At 35.4% G+C, this 21,824-nt stretch overlaps 1 protein-coding gene and 1 pseudogene across 4 annotated transcripts; one reads left to right on the top strand and one right to left on the bottom strand.

Moving 5' to 3' along the window:
* Positions 1-233: 233 nt before the first annotated feature.
* LOC306853594 (CCR4-NOT transcription complex subunit 7-like) lies at positions 234-7,013 on the top strand (annotated as a pseudogene). Its single transcript, XR_013786055.1, has 7 exons — positions 234-369; positions 1,423-1,626; positions 2,192-2,385; positions 2,512-2,744; positions 3,830-3,974; positions 5,184-5,294; positions 5,408-7,013. The product of XR_013786055.1 is annotated as a CCR4-NOT transcription complex subunit 7-like (transcript).
* zdhhc2 (zDHHC palmitoyltransferase 2) lies at positions 6,977-21,648 on the bottom strand. 3 transcript variants are annotated; one of them, XM_079391116.1, is made up of 14 exons: positions 21,335-21,648; positions 16,814-16,840; positions 16,081-16,175; positions 15,480-15,600; positions 15,224-15,293; positions 15,100-15,132; positions 13,736-13,856; positions 13,541-13,579; positions 13,026-13,158; positions 10,960-11,086; positions 10,780-10,872; positions 9,080-9,183; positions 8,870-8,929; positions 6,977-8,435 (listed from the first exon to the last, which is right to left on the bottom strand). In XM_079391116.1, the coding sequence occupies exons 1-13, from the start codon at positions 21,453-21,455 to the stop codon at positions 8,889-8,891; spliced, it is 1,125 nt and encodes a 374-aa protein (XP_079247242.1). In that variant the 5' UTR covers positions 21,456-21,648; the 3' UTR covers positions 6,977-8,435; positions 8,870-8,888. The 3 variants fall into 3 exon arrangements, with proteins under 3 accessions (XP_079247242.1, XP_079247244.1, XP_079247243.1); XM_079391118.1 differs by lacking the exon at positions 21,335-21,648 and adding an exon at positions 18,979-19,222; XM_079391117.1 differs by lacking the exon at positions 13,541-13,579 and having other exon boundaries at positions 6,978-8,435.
* Between the last annotated feature and the right edge of the window lie 176 nt (positions 21,649-21,824).

Below are 21,824 nucleotides of genomic sequence, written 5' to 3'. Positions count from 1 at the left end.
AGAAAGAAGTTTTGCAGGCAAAGATGAAATTCTGAAATGTTCTAAACTCTATTATAATATTACACCATAGAAGGGTCTTAAAAGCAATCAAATGTTTCGAGTTCTTTAAAGAATACATATAAACGTCCCCTTGAAAAGAAAACATTTATGAACGTAAAATCCCCCAAGGAGTTCAAAGGTCACGCGTCGTGTCGTCACGCCGGAGCGCTGTGATGTAGTTCAGAGGTGGCAGCTGGTTGTTGATGTCGGTGTTAGCCCAATAAAACTATATAAAAGTAAAGAGCAAGGTCCCAGTCCTTTCTAAACAAGGCGATTTTGTATTACAGAAGCAGTATACGCTTTAAGTGTAACTGCCTTGTTTGAAGAAAGGTAAGTCCTGACAGAAAAAGTGAACTTTGATCATAATAACAGGACAAACTTTTGTGGCTAGGCTAATAGCTAACACTCTCGCCTCATACACAAATAAACACTCACGTCGACACCAAACGGCCTCATTCACATCTTACAAGAGGGATTGTTTACAAAAGCTGACTGTAGGCATGATTTCAGGACGTTTGCGGGGTTTTTAAGTTAGTTGTTTAGCAGATGTTGTGCTAGCAAGTGCTAATATGTGAACCTAAAATAAATGATTTGGACATTTAATAGCTTAAAGACATATAAAACAACGTATAATAGGCTAGAAAGGCACTGTCATGGATTTTCTTTTTGGCACACGACCAATCTTCCCACTTATTTTGTTTGGCATATTGAACTGAATGCTGCTTCTGTTAGCCTGCGACCAGTTTGTCTCATCTGGCATTTGTTGCAATGTTTAGTCACAGTACAACTGTTTTTTTTGTGTGTGTAATATGAGTATGTCTGAATCATTGTCCTTTCAATGCTGTCATGAAGCAAGAATAGTAGATGAGCAGTCATGTTTACTAAGACTACAGTGGAAGCATATGAAGTATCGCAATCTCCCTCCTGTGTTTACAGTCTTCATGATGCTGACTGGAGTGATAAGGATCAACTAATATAATATCTAGTTGGAAGTCAGTAAACAAACGACTAATGATTTACCAAAGTCAATCAGCCAGGCAATGACAGAAGAATTATCCACAAGCCATAGATACATGCATATTTGAAAATATATGCTGATCTATTATTGACTATTGTAGAGAATACAATTTGGTGCAAAAATAAACAATTTGGTCATGCTTTAACAGGAGAGCTTCATATGGTGATGTTATATATATAGACATTCAATATACTGTCTTCCATTTACTCTGCAATTAGAAATGTTTTTTGCACATTTAAATGGTCTTAGTTGTTTTTCAAGTTTATTTTGTTACCTTTTTGATTTGATTATGGTTTAGTGACAAAGTGATTTGATTTAAATCAGCAGCTTTCTGATTGTCCGATTGTGATGGGGTTTTTTTCCAGGTAAAAAGAGGGAACAAGCAATTATTATTTCATGAGAATATCCCCTGGGGAGTGTTTTTTTGGTTTTGATGCCGTGAACCTGGAACTATGCCCGCAGCCACTGTGGATCGTAGTCAAAGAATATGTGAGGTTTGGGTCAGCAACCTGGATGAGGAGATGAAGAGAATCCGACAGGTGACCCGGCAATTCAACTATATTGCAATGGTGAGTGCTTTATTCAAATCAGTTCAGTTTCATTTCTCAAATGTGATCATTTTCTGAGCTATGAAATCAGATCCATATGTTCAGACAGTGCAGTGCTAATATCCGTTTAACCCGAATTCAAGAGCTACTGAGCGTAATTTTTGATAATTTAAGAAAAAAATATATTTTATTATATATTCTATTATTTTATTATTCATTTTATTTTAATTTTTTTACATAAACTTAAAAGACTTGAACAAAAAATTTAAAATGCAGCTAACTGAAATACGGTTAACTTAAAGTACTAAAATTATGAAAATGAATACTGGAATAAAAATAGATTAAAGCTAAATAAAAGTATTTAAACTAATGAAAATTACAGAAGTGCATATAACACAGTTCCTAAAATGAAGACAAACATATTTCATGTATTTCTTAATGCTCTACAGACTTTTATTTAATACGTTTTTTATTCTGATATGCCAAAAATCAGATATGTCCTGCCTGTCTGAACAAAACCCTTTTTTTATACTGATAAATATACAAATATCTATAACAACCATGATGCATGTTGTTGCATTTGTAGGACACAGAGTTTCCAGGTGTAGTTGCAAGACCAATCGGTGAATTTAGAAGCAATGCTGATTACCAGTACCAGCTGCTGCGGTGTAATGTTGACTTGTTAAAGATCATCCAGCTTGGCCTTACATTTATGAACGAACAGGGTGAATACCCTCCAGGGACGTCGACATGGCAGTTCAACTTCAAATTTAACCTCACGTAAGCATTCCACTTTTATAATTTAAAAGGTATGGCACATATTTTCAACAACAACGCATCAATCATCTTTTATGTACACAAGTCCATGTTGAAGACATATGACAAGATGACTTTTCTTGTCTTCAGGTGTATCCATAGCCATCAGTGTGATTCTTTATGAAAGCTGGACATTACACCAACGGTACTGTCTTTTGCAGGGAAGATATGTATGCACAGGATTCCATTGAGTTGCTCACCTCGTCAGGTATCCAGTTTAAGAAGCATGAGGAAGAGGGTATTGAGACACTGTACTTTGCTGAGCTGCTAATGACCTCAGGTGTGGTGCTTTGTGAGGGGGTCAAGTGGCTCTCATTCCATAGGTAATCTTACAGTACTGTTCACATAGTGAAATGAACACAGTGTGTCAGTGGTGATTCAAACCACAACTACTCCAAACCACAAAACACAACAATTCTTCACAGCTTGAGATACACAGATATACACTATATTGCCAAAAGTATTGGGTCACCCCCTTCTAATGAACATGTTTGACTACTTTAGTACTTTCTATGAGTACAAATCTTAATGTTTAAGCATATAATGATATTCTAGGGAATTGTGTGCTTCTAATTTTATAGCAACAGTTTGGACAGGACCCTTTTCTATTCTAACATGACGGTGCCTCTGTGTATAAGGCACGGTTCAAAAAGACATGATTGATTCAGTCAGTGTGGAAGAACTTGACTGGTCTGCAGAAAGCCAAGTCCTGATCCCAGCTGAACACCCGTGTGACTTTAAATGCAGACCTTGTGCCAAAAACTCATCACCAAACACCAATGACTTGTACATAAGGGTACTGTCGTTTTAGACACGTCCAAAACTGTTGCAACAGCGATGGAAATACAATTTTTACAATTATGTTTCGATCTTTGTTACCACAGTTTTGTTAGTGCCTTTTTCTGTTCTAAAGAAGGGGGTGTCCCAACACTTTTGTCCATATAGTGTCTGTACAAGTCATTGGTGTTTGGTGATGAGTTTTTGGCTCAAGGTCTGCATTTAAAGTCAGCTGGGATCAGGACTTGGCTTTCTGCAGACCAGTCAAGTTCTTCCACACTGACTGAATCAATCATGTCTTTTTGAACCGTGTCTTATACACAGAGGCACTGTCATGTTAGAATAGAAAAGGGTCCTGTCCAAACTGTTGCTATAAAATTAGAAGCACACAATTCCCTAGAATATCATTATATGCTTAAACATTAAGATTTGTACTCATAGAAATTACTAAAGTAGTCAAACATGTTCATTAGAAGGGGGTGACCCAATACTTTTGGCAATATAGTGTATGTACAGTAGTGTTTAAAAATGCGTTTCTCCTTTGTGCTTGCCTATTGTACACATCTAAAAGCTTGGTTCAATGAATTATATGATCTATTTCCAACCTAATTTCTGTCTCTTTTCTGAACAGTGGCTATGACTTTGGGTACCTGATTAAAATTTTGTCCAACTCAAAATTGCCAGATGAAGAGGTTGACTTCTTTGAGATTCTTCGTTTATTTTTTCCCATCATTTATGATGTGAAATACCTCATGAAGAGCTGTAAGAACTTGAAGGTATTTTAGCATTTAAATACATTAAATACAAGCATTAAATACAAAGTAGTTACACACTCATGGACTTGTTCATCGGTATTTTATAGTCCATTGAACAACAGAAAAATACTCAAAAACAAAAAAGACATGATCTACAATAATCCCTTCATTTTTTTTAAATAATTTATATAGCACAAATATTCAGAATTGATCAGTCTGATTTTAGTGTATATATATATATATATATATATATATATATATGTATATATGTATGTGCTGTTACAGTATGTATTCATATTTGGCTTTTATTTTCATTTTAGTTTTAGTAGTTGTGCTTTTGTAAATTTTATTTTTATATTTCTATTTAGCTTTAATTTAAATAGATTAAAAATCTTTAAATAGACTAGCCTGAGGAGCGAAAAACAAACAACCAAAAAGTATAAAATGATTATTTTAAATTGTCCTTTATTTTCAGTTTACATTTTAATGTATTCACTTTTGTCATTTTTATTAGTCTAAAATATGTATATTTGGCTTTATTTTTTGCCTCCATTTTAGCTTTAGTAGTACTTAAACTTATTTCAGTTAATTGGCAAGGCAACATTTCCCTTTTTAATTTTTTTTTAGTTTTTTATTTAATATTGTATTTTGAGCTTTATTTCAGTTACTGAAAAATTTATTAATAATAATAATTAGAATAATAATGATTAATAGTTTAATTCTTAATGAATTAAATAATTATAATAAAAAATAATTATTTTTTATTCATTTAATTATTTTTAATAGTTTTAGATAAAATATTGTTATCTTTTAACTAAAACTATTACAAATAATTGCCCCTGGCTGATACATATCCTTACAAACTCAAGACTAAACCTAAGACTAATTATCACTGTCAAAGATGCATATACTAATTACTGACTTAAATGCTTGCATAGTTTAGGAAGTGTAATAGATCATTACAAATTATATTTTCACTTTGACATGTTTTGGTTGATGAGCACATAAAAAGCTAAATATTCTGTGGTTTAGTGTTATTGGAAAAACCTGAAAACTGGGGGTGAATGCTTTTTTTTTATAGGTATTGTAGATCTCATCATTTTGCATCACAGTTTTTTTTTTACTGTCATTGCAGCATTTGCTGTGAAGTATATCAGGGGTTACTCTCATTTGTAGCAGTCTGTGTGAATAGAAGGAATGTGTGCCTGATTTCTGTCATGTGATGTGCAGGGCGGACTGCAGGAGGTGGCAGAGCAGCTGGAGCTGGAGAGAATTGGACCTCAGCATCAGGCAGGGTCTGACTCACTCCTCACAGGAATGGCTTTCTTCAAGATGAGAGAGGTGTGCCTTCAGATGAAAAAAAGAAAAAAAATTATTATTCAATATCACGAAAACCTTTTAAATTGCCACTAAATGCAGCATTTGTACTGACAGTAACATCGTTATCGTTGCAGATGTTTTTTGAGGATCACATTGATAATGCAAAGTATTGTGGTCACTTGTATGGACTGGGTTCAGGCTCATCCTATGTCCAGAACGGCACCGGAAACGCTTACGAGGAGGAGGCAAACAAGCAGCAGTCATGACACAACAAGAATCCCTCACCATAAACAACCTCATATACAGGGCTCGAAACATGGGTTTTTAGTTGTTGTTGTTTTGTTTTCATGAAAGATTTGATAGGATTTTGCACCCATCCAGCAGAGAAAAACTTCTTCCCTTTGTTGCCTTCTCTGGGTTAAATCTTTTCACACAAAGTTCATCTTTTATGGTTAAAGAAGAGGAACCATTTGGTGTTTTAGTTTCCCCCCCACAGCTCAGCCTTAATATTAAGCTACTTTTTATGTTTGTTTTTTATCGTTAATTTATTGCATTCGTTTCTTCTCGTGTACGGTTGCGTAGTTCATCGACTAATTTGGCGAAACAGAGTACACCAGTCACCTACGTGAACTGTCGTTCCCTGATCACAGGAGTACTGATTTCTCACTCTTCGCAATAGCTTTAGGCAGATGGAGGATCTCACAGGCACAGGTAAATACAGGCACTTAATTGTAAAGTAAAGCCTTGCACTGATTTTACCCTTTATGTTGGGTTAGCACAGATTTTACCACACAAGTAAATTAAGAGCGATGATGTAACTGCCACTATTTAAGTGAACTGAGGTCACCTCATACTTCTGGATCAAGATTGTCTCTCCATTTTCATTTTTAAAAGAGATTTAAAGGTTTTGTAGTATTTTAGTATCAAAGAAGTTCAAAGCCTTTTATTCATTTAAGAAATAATGCCTCTTAAAAGAAATCTTAGCCAAGTCAAGTACTCAGTATCAGTGGAATTAGTTTTACTTGTAGTGCTGGTTTTTGAATGGTGCACATTTTGCACTGTTTGGGTTTTTCCTCCATTTTCCTCTTTTTTGTATTGTATTGCTTTACAATTCTGTGTTGCCTAGAGCTGCTGCATGTACTGAAACATTTGAATAAATGCTGTGTTAACTAATCTGAGCTTTTACAGATATGTGAATCGCATGAACACAGCTTGTCCTTTTTTTTGGACTGTCTGATTTGGTGAATGAAGATTTTGGTAGCTCTTAACCTCCCCCCTCCAGTTTGTCTATCATCTTGATGTGTACAGTATCCACATTGGTATTGTGCAATAAAAAGAGTGACTGTTTTTAGAGCATTTGGAAATAAAAGCCTGATTTTTCTAACATATCCAAAATCTGTTCAGATTTATGCTGTTAAAATTTTATTGCACCGTTCTTAAAGGAATAGTTCACCCAAAAAATTAAAATATGCTGAAGATTTAGGAGTCTATCCAAGATGTAGATGAGTTTATTTCATCAGAACAGATGTGGACAAATTAAGCATTACACCAAAATCAGTTGCGATGAACTCTTCTGCATCTCGGATGGCCTGAGGGTGAAAAACTTTTCAGCAAATTTTCATTTTGGCTGAATTACTTTAATGGACAGATGCTATAAATATGATTCTGTAACACTGTTTGAAACAATATCGAAACAACACTGTAGCACTTAATAAAATATCACTTTATTTCTCTTACAGTAACACTCATAAAGGCATATCATTCAATGGCATTATCATACAGAATTTGACTTTATATGAAAACACATTAAGCTACCAACACACAGATAGCCAGCAGAATTTTACATACTCTCAAAAAGAACAAAAGCAGCAACAACAATCAGCTGGTCTACATACACGAAAGCAAGAACCAGTAGAAATCTTGTATCACAGTTTCTTTTTAATGTGGTGTGTGAACCTAATCACAAAATAAGACATTTCCATAAAAACTACAAAACAGACAACACACCACAAGTCTTGGCATTTATGAGGCTTTGTTCAAGCCTCAGTCAAAATCAAGTACGTTTACATTTACATGCAATAACTGCTGAATCAAACTGAGATAAGAAATATGGTAGTAAGTACATTATCAGAGCCCTTGGATAAATCAGATGTGATACAAAACCACATCTTTAAGATTTGCATTAATTGTGCAAACAGGGTTATGAAAAGTATATTTGAAATGATCAAATATACAGACTTTTAATAGTGAAATATTATCTGCAGCTGCAGTGTAATAACGTATATGGAGTTAACGCGATATATACTTTGCATACTTGATTCGACAGAACCATCAAGAAAACATCAGGGCAAAAAACTGAAAAGATTTGCAGCTTTAAGCGCTGTTCAAAGTGCATATATAGTATTTTTGTCTTCCCTGTGCTTGTCAGGTAAAAACTTGATTAAACCGTTTTTTTTGTCTGAATATCCAGCACTAAAAATATTTGCTACATCAGTCATTTTGCCTGTGTATGACCTTTGCAAAATTCATGACAGCTGGTATCCAGACTTAAATGTGATGGACAAGATCCTCACTGACACTTTGTCAAATAAAACAGATTATAGTCATGATGTGCAAATTTATCTGTATGGTAATGAATAAAATAATAGATGCTGCTGCATTTCAACAATTCAGGGTCAAATTTGTCAATGTCTAGTGCAAAAGCACTTGGGCTTTTCATTGTTCACATTTCAAACATGACAAACGACTACGTACCACCATCACACAGCATGCATAAATACTTCACATTTTCCAGACTAACAAAAACGCCACCTGCTTCAGCACTGCTTACACCACACAAGCTATATTCAAGGCATTTACCATACAGACGTCTACATTTTGGAAAATGTGGGTCTTGCAGGAACCACGGTAATATTACCAAATGTTTAGCCACATCTGTGGGCATCTTTAGGCACGTTAAGATAGCCATACAGTTTGCAAGAAGGAGAGAGAGACTCTGTGGTCCTTCATATATGTACAGTACACAGCATAATCCTGCACTGTCAGCTCTTGTGAAGCATCACAACTCATTAGGTAGAGAGTAGATGGGCAGTGCAAGTCTGTGCAAGAGCAGTGGAGACATCCTCACTTCCACTGACAACAGGCATCACTAGCACAAAACTCCTAGAGAAAGAAAGTCAGTTCATTAGAAGAAGCTATTAAGACATTCAGGGATTCCAAGAATATTATATTATACTATAGGCTATTATTATATGTTGTAGGTATCACAAATGTTTCCACAAAAAATATTAAGCAACATTTATAATAAGAAGGAATGTTTCTTGAGCAGCATATTAGAATGATTTCTGAAGGATCATGTGACACTGAAAACTGGAGTACTGATGCTGAAAATTCAGCTTTACATCACAGGAATAAATAGCATTTTACAATATTACTGGTTTGTCTGTATTTTTAATCAAATCAATGAAGCCTTGGAGTGCTTTAGAGACTTGTTTCAAAACTGACTCCAAATGGTAGTGTTACAGTACTGTAATTTTGAAATACTTCAAAGTTTTACTATCTGAAAATAAGTCATGTTATAGCAATAAGTAACAAACCTGTTTCATTAACGCATTCCTAAGTTTCCTTCTCAATAGTCAAGGCTGGGTTGCTCATACCTGTTAGATAAATACAGATTGAGCACCATGTTGTTTGACCACATTGTAATACACATTCCTAGCTGCAAATTTATCTCATATCTATAGTCAAGGCACACAGAACACTCAAATTAGCAGCGTTTTGTATTGGTCTCAGATGTGGCCTATCACCTCGCTTGTCTCGGTCTTCACTTCCTTCTGACTGTCCGTTATTCAGCAGTTGGCTCTGAGACTCTCTCAGAGGTTTAGGTGGAAACTGATTGGATTCTTCAACACTAGAAAAGAATGAAAAGGGCATGAATGGAAAGCTCTGCATCTCATCATTACAGTATCCCACAATGCAATGTACATTGCTAGTGTGACATTGGAGCCAGAAGTAATAATAATAATAATAATAATTCGTTACATTTATATAGCGCTTTTCTAGGCACTCAAAGCGCTTTACATAGTAAGGGGGGTATCTCCTCGTCCACCACCAGTGTGCAGCATCCACCTGGATGATGCGACGGCAGCCATATTGCGCCAGAACGCCCACCACACACCAGCTTATTGGTGGAGAGGAGACAGTGATGAAGCCAATCAGTAGATATGGGGATGGTTAGGAGGCCATGATGGTCAGAGACCAATGGGCAAATTTGGCCAGGATGCCGGGGTTACACCCCTACTCTTTTCGAAAGACATCCTTGGATTTTTTATGACCACAGAGAGTCAGGACCTCGGTTTAACGTCTCATCCGAAGGACGGTGCTTTTTACAGTATTGTGTCCCCATCACTATACTGGGGCGCTAGGACCCACCCAGACCGCAGGGTGAGCACCCCCTGCTGGCCTCACTAACACCTCTTCCAGCAGCAACCTAGTTTTCCCAAGAGGTCTCCCATCCAGGTACTGACCAGGCTCAACCCTGCTTAGCTTATAGGCAACCAGTCTTGGGCTACAATAAAAAGTATTGGGCTACAATAAAAGTAATATCCATTACAAATTTCTTTCTACAAATTTCTTTCTTGACTCATTGTTTGATTGCAATGTAAAATGTTTACTTTATATGTTTTTTTATTTTTTCATATTGTTATATACAATGTAAAATCTAACGTTAACCTTAATTAAAGCATGCAAACTGATTGCCTTAAAAAAAACTAAGTAAAAAAAGACATTTTGGTTAAAATAACATTCATTTTAAGTTAAATTTACTATGTGTGTATTAAAATTTAACTCATTTAAGTTGAGCTAAGTAATGTAACATTGGGATTTCTCAGTTGTATTTACTTGAACAGCAATCCAATTTAATTGTTAAAACCATGCAAACCTTAAAAATATCAAGTAAGTGTAACTCCAGTAAATTAAGTGCTTCAACTGTCCAGTTAGCAATAGCACACATGCTATGAATAAAGCAGTCTATAGTCATCTGCTACAGTAGTCTTAATGTTTATAGACCCATCCTCATCCTAACCACAGGCTATACTCCTTAGCGCAATAACCTCCAAAAAAAGCAGACCTAACAGAAACCAAGCAAAACAGAACATGAAACACTAACAGATCTCCTCCTATATTAATCTTGTGCAAGAACAGATAAAATAACAGTTAATTTCAACATTTACTCCTCTGAAGCACAACATGCTGGGAACTACAAACTAGCTTGACATAATGGTACACATACCAATCAATTTATCTTAACTAGAGTTTTCTGAGTAACAAAGACATAGTATGCAAATAGTGCAGATTACTAGATTTTTACAATTAAAATCAACCGATTGTACATTACGTAAAGTCAACTAAAAAGTGTTAGTTATGACATCTGTTAGGTTTTACAGTGTAATATCTGTAACATTTTGTAACAGTTTCCTAAATGAATAATTCATTCTGAGCCACGAACCTTTTGATTGAAGGGTTGCGTCCAGAGGGTGAGGAGGGTTGTTCGGGGTCTGCGTTCACTAAACATGTGGGGAATGAACAGCCATCGCCCAGACTGCAGAAACACAATGTGATGCTGAGGGAATGAGATCGCCGAACACTCACACCAATGTTTTCAGTGCTACTGAACAATAACTGTTACCTTGAAAAAACAGGCAACAGCCAGTATTTCTTTTCATCTCCAAACACTTGGCGAAAGTTCTTGCTTGTTCCTAAACTGAAGCCGTTCTTGTCTGGTCCGTGCTGGAATGCAGGAGCTCTGAAAGCCTCTGAAAGAGAAACATTAAACCACATAAATACATAAAGATGTTTCATATACATGATGACATTTTTTTTCTCTAAACATTGAATGCTGTAAAGCCTTACATATGACATATTAGTCACAAAAATATATATATTTTAAAGAACAGTATACTGAACCTTTAGACAAAAATATTTTATAAAATCTAAATCTAAAAAAAAAAAAAGTTGAATATCATATTTGATACATCAGGCGGTCACACTTTATATTAGGTGGCCTTAACTACTATGTACTTACTTTTTGATGTAAGTACAATGTACTTATTGTATTGCAAAACACTTTTGCTGCTATTGAGGTGGGATATGGGTAAGGTTAGGCACAGGTTTGGAGGTATGGGTAGGTTTAAGGGTGGGTTAAGGTGTAAGGGGTGGGTCAACAGTGTAATTATAAATGTAATTACAGAAATTAATTACAGATGTAACTACATATAGGTATTTTTAAAAATATAAGAACAATGTAAATACATGTATGTGCACAATAAGTACATTGTATCAAATTATTAATTTAAATGTAAGTACGTAGTAGTTAAGGCCACCTAATATAAAGTGGGACCCATCAGGCTTTTATTGCTCAGTTAGTATAATAAGATAAGATGAAGCTCATACTCTAGGAGGAAAAAACACCAGTTTTATTAAATTTTATTTGGTCCAATTTCTGATGTAAGTAAGATGAAATTACTTAGTAAAATTAGGTGAAGTAAAAGTATGAAGTGAGTAAAAGTAAGATGAAATGTTGGTAGCTTGTAATGTGCATCAATGTGATCTTTATAGCACTATAGCATAAACATAAAAGGCATTTAAATATCAGTCATCACTCTATATCTCCCAATAATATGTCTTTGTAAGATGATATTTAAATGATTGAGAGATGTACAAATAAATGTTCCTCAAAAACCTCATGTATTTTATGTGACCCTGGACCAAAAAAAAAAAAACAGTCAGAAGGGTCAATTCTTTCAAAATTGAGATTTGTACATCATCTGAAAGCTGAATAAATAAGTTTTCTATTGATGTATGGTTTGTTAGGATAGGACAATATTTGGCTTTTTTTTTTTAAAAATGAGAAAATCACATTTAAATTTGTCCAAATTAAGTCCTTATCAACACATATTACTAATCAAAAATTAAGTTTTGATATATTTACGGTAGGAAATTTACACAATATCTTCATGGAACATGAGCTTTACTTAATATCCTAATGATTTTGGCATAAAAGAAAAATCGATAATTTTGACCCATACAATATATTATTGGCTATCGCTAAAATTATATATACCTGTGCGACTTATGACTGGTTTGTGGTCCAGGGTCACATATGTGATACTCACAGTTTAGAATAATTTTTCTAAAAAAATATGTATGGCTTATCAAGTTGCCCAGTAAGTATTCATCTTATTACATACAATATAAAAGTTATTCTTACATTTACTTTATAAAAAACATGAATTTTCATAGCAAAAAGACACATGAACCACAAATACTAAAACTATTAATCAGATGACTGAAACAAGTGATAGATTGTGTACAACAGGTTTTCAGTAAAGCTTTGATCGTGTAAATCATTTAGAGGCCTTGGAAATTCACATATCAAATATGATACAGTAGGCTTCACAGGGTTAAGACTAGAATAGGTCCGTTACGGAGATGAATTTTCAACATTTTCAACCGTAATGCATCTTGACACACTTGCTTTTGCCAGAAGACTGGGCATGTTGTTACAGATACATGTTCCCTTGAGGGCTGCAAGAAGACCTAAACACCACCTGCCCCAGAACTGAGCCACTGGATGTATGAGACGTATTTGATCAGGTAGTGCACGGACAGACGATCACAGAAAGCAAAATACACTATTGATGAGCCTGTGTTTACTACTGAAATCCAAGGGCAATTAAAGCACAGCCCACTCACCCAAGGTGGATCTGTTCTTGCAGACAAGCCAGCAGTGATAAGCAAACAAAAACGCTAGGCTCACTGAGAACGTGGAGGCAGCGAAAAACAGGAACATGATGTGAAACTTGGCTTGGGTATCAGGCAGACCATTCTGTGAGAAACACAGGAAAGACTCTAAATACATCACAAACAGACATGAAACGAATAAACAAGAAACAGCCTGATTTAAGCTAATTGATATATAGATTTTTACAGAATATAATATGTGAGGAATGCTCAATTCACATCGTAAAGCTTGAAAGAATTAAACTGAAGAAGTGGGAACAAGCAGAAGAGGGATACATGGTCCCTACGGACTGTCTTTTCCAGACTACAAACATTTTTTTGCCTATGTTTGCTTGTCTACTGGATCTAACAGAAATTGCAAAAACTAAAGTGTTATGCTAAGGGAAATGATCAAAACTACTGGAACTAGAGGAATAAGTCGGTCAATCAAAGCACATCAATAATGTCTGTGATTGATTCTGTCCTACCAAATATTGGATTAGACGATCATGTGTTTTACCATCAACCTTTAAAAATAAAAGCACACTTTTTATTGAAAAGCAATGATCAAAACATGATATTGCTCCGGTTGATGTTCTATTAAATTACAGACAGCCTATCTGCACATTCAAATTATTTCTGTTTCCTAATATAAGATGAAGAAATTAATAATTCATACTCACAGTCCAGAACTGAATGAAATACTGCAAGTCTGTGGCAGTGACGAAGAGGCAATATAACAAAGAATATGCTAGGAAGAGCATGAAAAACTTGTAGTTGGCGAAGCCCACGCAATTGTTTACCCTGTCAAAGAAGATAAAAAGCATGTATTAGCCTCAATAAAATTGGATATTAATATGTGACCCTGGACCACAAAACCAGTCATAAGTATAAATTTTTCAAAATTGAGATTTATACATAATCTGAAAGCTGAATAAATAAGCTTTCCGTTAATGTATAGTTTCTTAGGATCTGATAATATTTGGCCGAGATACAACTATTTGTAAATCTGGAATCTGAGGGTGCAAAAAAACAAAATACTGACAAAATCGCCTTTAAAGTTGTCCAAATGAAGTTCTTAGCCATGCATATTACTGATCAAAAATTAAGTTTTGATATATTCAAGGTAGGAAATTATCACAAAATATCTTCATGGAATATCTTAATATCCTAATGATTTTTGGAATAAAAGAAAAATTTATAATTTTGACCCATACAATGTATTTTTGGCTATTGCTACAAATATACCCCAGCGATTTAAGACTGGTTTTGTGGTCCAAGGTCACATATTTATTTTGATTGAAAAATACTGCCCAATATACACTGGAACAAGGAAAAATGTGCAGTTGTTACCTTTCTAGACCCAAATGTTTTTCTGTAAAATGTAGTGTAATCAGATTGATTCAGTACATTTAAATAACAATTTGGACTTAAATGAAACATTTTTATAGTATTGCATATTTACTAGCAGCACAATGTAACGTTTGTCCCTCTTGCAGTTGAAGCATAACATTTATAAATACTAAAATGTACTATTTATTTCTAAATTTTAATTTGTTATGGTAATGACGTATGATTTTGTTTGAATATGATATGATTTGCACAGAAACATAACATTTTTTCAAATTTAATGCAAGCATGAAGGTTCACCTCTAAACTGTCAGTGGGGTCTAAACAGATCGTACAAAAACTAATACACTAATTAAATTATATAATTTCATAAGAGTTAGCCACCAATTCACCAAAACGAATGCTTTTAAAGTTCACTGAAGTAAATGGTTTCATAAAATCATATTTGAATTGGGGTTAAGCAAAAACACTGTTAGGTGGATGGATTTAAAATATATTCACTCATTATTTACATTTTATTTTTTTATTTCAGGCAAAAATGTAGCTTTAAATGACAAAAGTGAATGTTGTTTATTGACAAAAAAAAACTGTTTTCTTGGTCTAATAGGAACTCAGAAATGTCTGGTGCATGCGTTCCTTCTGAGACAAAAACATTTTTATTCTTGCTTTGCATTTAATCTACTGAGCCGGTACATACCACGGACAATGGTGATCCATCTTTAAAATGCACCTGTAAAACAGCAGAGGGAGGAGCTGCTAAAATGCAACACAGCAAAATCTAATATGTGTTGTGTTTTTTAAAAAAAAGAAAAAAGACATACATATCACAGGCAGAGCAATGATGACATCGATCAGGTTTCAGCAGCAGACAGCGATCACAGTAGCGGATAGCTGTGTCAAGACAGCTTGTTAAAACACAAATCGATAGGATTCACTGAAGACAGATTGAAACAAATGCAATTGTCTGTCACAATTATTTCTAACTGAACCTAAATCTGGGCTGAATGGACTGTTACAAACATGGCCTGCTAACCGTGGCACAATTAGGAAGCGCTGAACTTAAAGAAAAGTGCCCACCTCCAGACATTGTGCGTGTGTAAATGGGCAAATCCTTAGCAATTCTCCTCAAGATCTCCTGTTGAGATTCTCTCCGATCTTCACGCTCTAATAGCTCTTTGTCAGAATGTGACAGGTGGAACTGAAAGGAACAGACGAAAACCAAAACATTTTGATATTTCTGTGTGACAAGCAGCACGCTCTGCACTCAGAGATGTGGTGTGCCAGTATGAGCCATATGTGGTTTCTCATTCTCTCGGCTTGAAATAATAACTGCTTGCAGTGAGATGCTATAGTTACAGCAACAATCACATGCAATTTACAACCCAACATGCTGTTTTTTCAATATGTGTAACCAAAGACTCATCCTAATGGGAGTTATACCATATATTTACAAATATTACATAGTAATCTCTGCCTGCAAGAAATAAAATCCATAATAAGCCAACACCTCATAAATCATGCTGAGTATATGCTGTGCAATAACATTTAAATAGATTTCTTACTTAGAGACGATCACATTCTAGTCTCTTCAGGGGTCTTCTATTCATTCCTCATAATGTTTACTATGAAATGAATATCTATTAATAAATAACTTATTTCCGTAATTGAATATACTCACCTCTTTGAGTGGGTTCATAGGTTTTGTGAAGATGGTTTGCCAGTATGACCACACGAACATCATGAAAAGCACATGATACACCAGGAGGTAAACTACTGTGATACAAAACACATATTGAAAGGTGATTAAAAATAGAGAGATATCATAATTAAAACATCATCATTATTCTTATTGCTTAAGATTATGATGAAAGATTATTTGTGGGGGTTTTTGTTAACAACTTTCAACTGATAAAAATAATAATTTAAACACACACACACACACACACACACAAATATGGGTGAAAATATCCCACTGACTTAGACTACTATTCAGTTTTGGGGTCAGTAAGATTTTTTTTAAGTTTTTGAAAGTTCCTTATACTCACCAAAACTGCATTTATTTGATCAAAAATATGGTAAAACAGTAATATTGTGAAATTTATGTTAATATGATTTTAAATGTCATTTATTCCTATGATGGCAAAGCTGAATTTTCAGCATCCAGTCTTCAGTGTCACATGATCCTTCAGAAATCATTCTAATATGCGGATTTTCTGCTCAAGAAACATTTCTAATAATTATTAATGTTGAAAATGGTTGCACAGCTTCCTTGCTGCATAAAAGTTTTTTTTTTTAGCAAAAAAAATCTTACGTCAAAACTTTGAATGGTAGCCTACATTAAAAGACCCACTTACATTTTCTTTAGAAAATGCAAAAATCAGTAAAAACACTGTAAGAAAAAGCTGACTTACTTTTCTCTCCCATGTTTTCAATAGTTTCTGCAGAGGAAAGAGAAAGAGAAAGGTAACTTTGTCTCTACAACTTTGTTAATGCTGTATGATTTGAATTCTGCACTGGCTATTATTGTATAAGCAGTAGGTCAGAAACTCCTTGTGCATTTCATAGAAGGTCAGTGAGCAGCAGATGGTTCTCAGCACAGTTCTCTGATCGTTGTTGCTGGAACTCACGCTGCACGGAGACTCTTGATCAGATGCCCAAATTCACTAGCTCATAATTGCATCTCTTCAACTGGTGCACTTTTCTTAAGCTATATTGTGGTGACGAGGTTAGAGATACTAACCACAACCACACAGGAAAATAGCTCAGTTTCAAAAACAAGATATGACCACCCCCACAGATGACACAGAAGGTACTGCATCAGTGACAGCTTTGTACCTTTTTTCTGAGAGTAAGCATACACTCTAAAAAAAAAAAAACGGTGCTATATAGCAGTAAAAGTGGTTCTTTGGCTCGTAATCATAGGGGAACCACTTTTAGTGCTGTATAGCACCAAATCTTGTGATTCTTCAGCAGTTCTTCAGCATGACTGAGGGGCTATATAGCACCGCTACCATATACAGAACCTGTTAAGCTCCTGTATGGTTCTTCAGTGGTTCTTTGGGGTGATTAAGGTGCTATATAGCACAACTGCCGTACAAAGATACAGGTTCTTTACAAGCCAAAGAACCATTGTTGGTGCTGTTTAGCACCATATTTGTTGAAGAAATACAATGCAATATGGCACCTATTATGGTTCTACATAGCACCATTTGACAAAGGTGCTGTATAGCATCTTTAAAGATATGGTGCTATATATGACCAAAAGTGGTTCCCCTATGATTATGAGCCAAGAACCACTTTTAGTGCTATATAGCACCTTTTTTTTTTTTTTTAAGAGTGTATAGTTCCTTCTATAAATATCTAGTTCTTTAAGTTTACTGCGAAGTTGCAGTGTCCTAAAAGCCTCATTAGATTATCCTCTTATTTAATGTGGTTGGGCTGCACTACTCTCTATCCAAAATATGCTCTTTGAAAGATGATAGTGCCTGGCACTAAAGTAAAAAAACTGTAATTCCTCTGAAGCACAGAGCAGAAATGAAATCCCAGAATGCAGTGCATCTCCAAACATATATTTTAACTGAGTATGTGTACCCTAGAGAGCACTCAAGCAAACTTAAAACTGTGATGCATTTGCAGCATTATAAAGATTTTCATGATTTTGTAAAAGTACACAAATGGCATGTAAAGAGTTACTGCAAGTCTGAGTACACATTATATACTTTAAAATGGTGATTATCATAACACCCTGTCATAGACCTTAGTCAGGTGAGACACCATTTTAATTTAACACAGATGAAAATGAGACTTACAGTCTTAATAATGGCATACACTGTATAAAACTCCTAGATCACATTTCACTAAGTTTTTTTGGAAAGACATTTGTCAGCTGAACAATCTGTATATTGTTAGACAACAGTACAGTCCATTAAAGGACACCTAATATGCACCTTTTTACAAGGTGCATATTAGGTGATATAAGTTTCAGGTGTCCCCACAATGTGTCTGTTTATTTTCAGCTCAAAATACCCATCAGATCATTTATAATATAATTTAGAAAATTTGGAGTGGAAGCAGAAACGTGCTGTTTTCGTGCCTGTAGCTTTAAATGCAAATGAGCTGCTGTTCCCCACCCCTTTTCCAGGCTAGGACAGTGCCTTTACAGCTGGTACCTCAGATACTCTGCTAAAAAAACATCTGTTTGGTTTTGATTATCATGTCTATCGCGCTGAAATCATGCATTTTAAACCATAATAGTTTAAACCTGATACACTGTTTTCTGAGCACATACATCCGAAGCACGTGCACAGAAAGCAGCTGTCACACGGCATGTGAGTAACTAAACTAAGTTCTCTTTCATGCCTTACTGCACTTAAACTGTCAAATACACACAAGTTTATGTTAAAAACATAAGTTACGAAAACACAGTCGGTTATGTCTGTGAAAGTAAACAGCTGGGAAAGAAATCCCATGTTTATATTAGTTTGGAGTATTAAGTGACAGCAGCATAATATACAGAATCTACTGCTGCATACGCTGTTAATATGATCCAAACAATGAAATAAAAACAGAAAATCACTTGCTGCTCTTGACTGAATAACTTTTGTAGTTTTAAAGGGGTCATCGGATGCCCATTTTACGGTATATATCCCTCTCCATTAGAGTAATAAAAACAGATGACAACAGATGACAAGATTCATTATTAGCAATTTCAACAATTAAACCGTTTCTTTCCCTGACAGTGTTGCTGTCTAGGACATGTCAAATGTGTTTATTGCTAAACTCAATGTGCAGCACAAGTGATCTGACAGCAGAAATAGGTCAAGTAGAGATTGGTGAGGTTGAGTTTGGCAGCTTGGCAGTGAGATTAGCTTTGAGATATAAGGATCAGTAGACAGTACGTTCATAACAACATTTGTCACCTAAGGTTCAGTAAAGACTCATTGACCTCTCATTATCATGGCTTGCTAAGACAGATGCAAAGACAGTATTAACAAGTGAACAGATCTTTTAAACCAATACTGTTTGTAATGGTTTTGGCTATTCACATGCTTGTTGCAATGAGCCAACTAGATAATCCTACTGAACCAATGCAAACTAGTAGCTTTCACATTCAGACAATAAAGCCTTTATGATTTTCATTCTGTCATCTTGGAGTCAAGTGCTCAGTTTGAGTACAAAGCAAGCCTACGAAGACCCACTGTTTGCGGTTCAGCATAAACTGGTATGAACTGCCAGTGGGAACAACAGTCAGAAGTGAGGCCTGGTCACTGACGCTTCACTCAGTGAAGTCTCTGAGGAACATCACAAAGCTGCTGTTTTATGCACAACTATTTGAATGTCATTTGATTCTATTAAAAGGAATTCAAACACACACCATTAGTCTTCATTAAAAAACAGGGCATCCTCATGATCATCCACCATTGAAGAGAACAATAAAGCCTCTTCATGCTGTTTTTATGGGGCCATGATAGCAGATGTTATCAAATGAGTGAATGATGTTCTGAAGTTAATGTGAACACAAACCTTTGCTTGTTGCGCACACATAAGCCACAGACTAAACAAATGACACAGTACATAAAGTTTGAAGATATTTTTTACAGTTGTTTACAGCAACAAATCAATGGGAGAGAAGTTTTTTAATGACCACCATGGGACAGCTATAGAGTAATGCCAAATTACTTGTAATTACTTGAGAGTTGGACTTGTAACCCGAAGGTCATGGGTTCGAGCAGGGATTGTGGGTGGGGGAGTGAATAACCAACACTCTCTCCACCCTCAATACCACGACTGAGGTGAGACCCAACTGCTCCCCGGGTGCCACAGCAATGGCTGCCCACTGCTCCGGGTGTATGTTCACTACTGTGTGTACACTTGGATGGGTTAAATGCAGAGCACTAATTCCGAGTATGGGTCACCATACTTGGACATACACCACTTCCCTTTCCCTTTAAAGTATTGTATATGGATCAGTGACATCATGCTTTTTTGTCTGGATGTAGGAATACATTGGAGTTTCTAAATTATTACTAGTATTATTAATATTTGTGGGGCATAAAGTAAAAATGTGGTATTAACTCTCCTGAGATTGCAACAACAAAAAGTTTAATTAAAAATGGTATTATAATTTATTTTTAAAAATTGTTTTCAAATATTCTTAATATTTAAAGACTGTCCAGATATTCAAGGTCAATCAATGTGGCATAACCAACATGAAGAAAGCTACTGTCGTCATGTGACAAGAAAACCATAAAACAGAGGCTGGACCCTATACTTGTGTTTGTAATATATATATATATATATATATAAAACATTCTTTGAAGTTACATTTTATTCAAACCAAAGCTAAGCTTCTTCATGACTTCAAAAATTCATGATATTTGTAACATCAGAGAAACAGATAGATAATGTTTGCACTTTTTAATTGAAGATTTTTAAATAGTATGTTTTTCCAAAATGTATGAAACTAACAGAATACAAATATTACATTTCTAGGAACTTGGCTTATGCATTTTTAAAAAAAGAACCTTTTTAATCTCACACATGCATCCTTATCCTTATTAGTCACTGACCCATATATGTTATCAGTTATGTAGTTAAGATGCAGAGACATGCATAATATTATAATCTTATACAGCTAATGCAGAGACATGCATAATATTATAACATTAAGGGTTCTTATACAGACACTTTAAGAAACACATGCACATATAAAGAGAGAGGTTAAATAAATTAATCTCATACCACTTGACACTAATCATGACCCACTCTTAGTCAGTGTGTTTATAAGCAAATGGACCCCCTTAATAGCAGAGATATTGCTCTAATAAGAGAAGCAGACATATGTATACACATGCTCGAGGCCAGGTGTTATTTATTCATTCACTGTCTCCGTTTCACTCCAACTTCATTCAGAGAGCTGCTTCTAGTCTTACCTATGCAGAGCTGCACTACATAAGCGTAGTAAGACCATGCCACGATCAGACTGATGAACAGCACAGGGATCCAGTATAAAACTCTCCAGCAGTCAACGCTACGCGAGCCCGACGGCGCCATCTTTCTATTTGATGCCCAAAAGTAGCCAAAACGACAAGTTCAGCCTCACCGAGCCCGCACTGCTCCTAAAACATCATATCGTCTTCCGCGTACAGCTGCGCTTCGTCTGCTCCTCCATCCTCCGGTTCTCCGGTCGCTCTTGTTTGCGGTGTAGCACATCGGTACCGCCCCTTTCTACAAACTTACATGATGCAGTGGAGGTGTTACTACACTAAAGCCTGATTCTACCGGTTTGTATCATCACCATAGGTTTGTCTGCTATAATTTAGCAAAGTATATAAAAAATGTTACTGATACCGCAATATGTCCTCACACTACAAAATCTGATTAAAAATGTCCCACCAACGTTCAATAACACTTTACATTGTT

This window comes from Barbus barbus (genome assembly GCF_936440315.1).
Source record: "Barbus barbus genome assembly, chromosome: 33".
Taxonomy (NCBI): Eukaryota; Metazoa; Chordata; class Actinopteri; order Cypriniformes; family Cyprinidae; genus Barbus; species Barbus barbus.
Note: the sequence above shows the minus strand (reverse complement) of the source record. Positions and strands in the feature narration are given on the sequence as shown.

Excerpts from the sequence above, each read along its gene's own strand:
- zdhhc2 (XM_079391116.1), bottom strand. The coding sequence starts at position 21,455 with ATGGCGCCGTCGGGCTCGCGTAGCGTTGACTGCTGGAGAGTTTTATAC. Across the intron at positions 15,601-16,080 it reads CTATGAACCCACTCAAAGAG|TTCCACCTGTCACATTCTGA; the intron begins GTGAGTATATTC and ends TGTTCCTTTCAG. Across the intron at positions 9,184-10,779 it reads CGCAACCCTTCAATCAAAAG|TGTTGAAGAATCCAATCAGT; the intron begins GTTCGTGGCTCA and ends ATTCTTTTCTAG.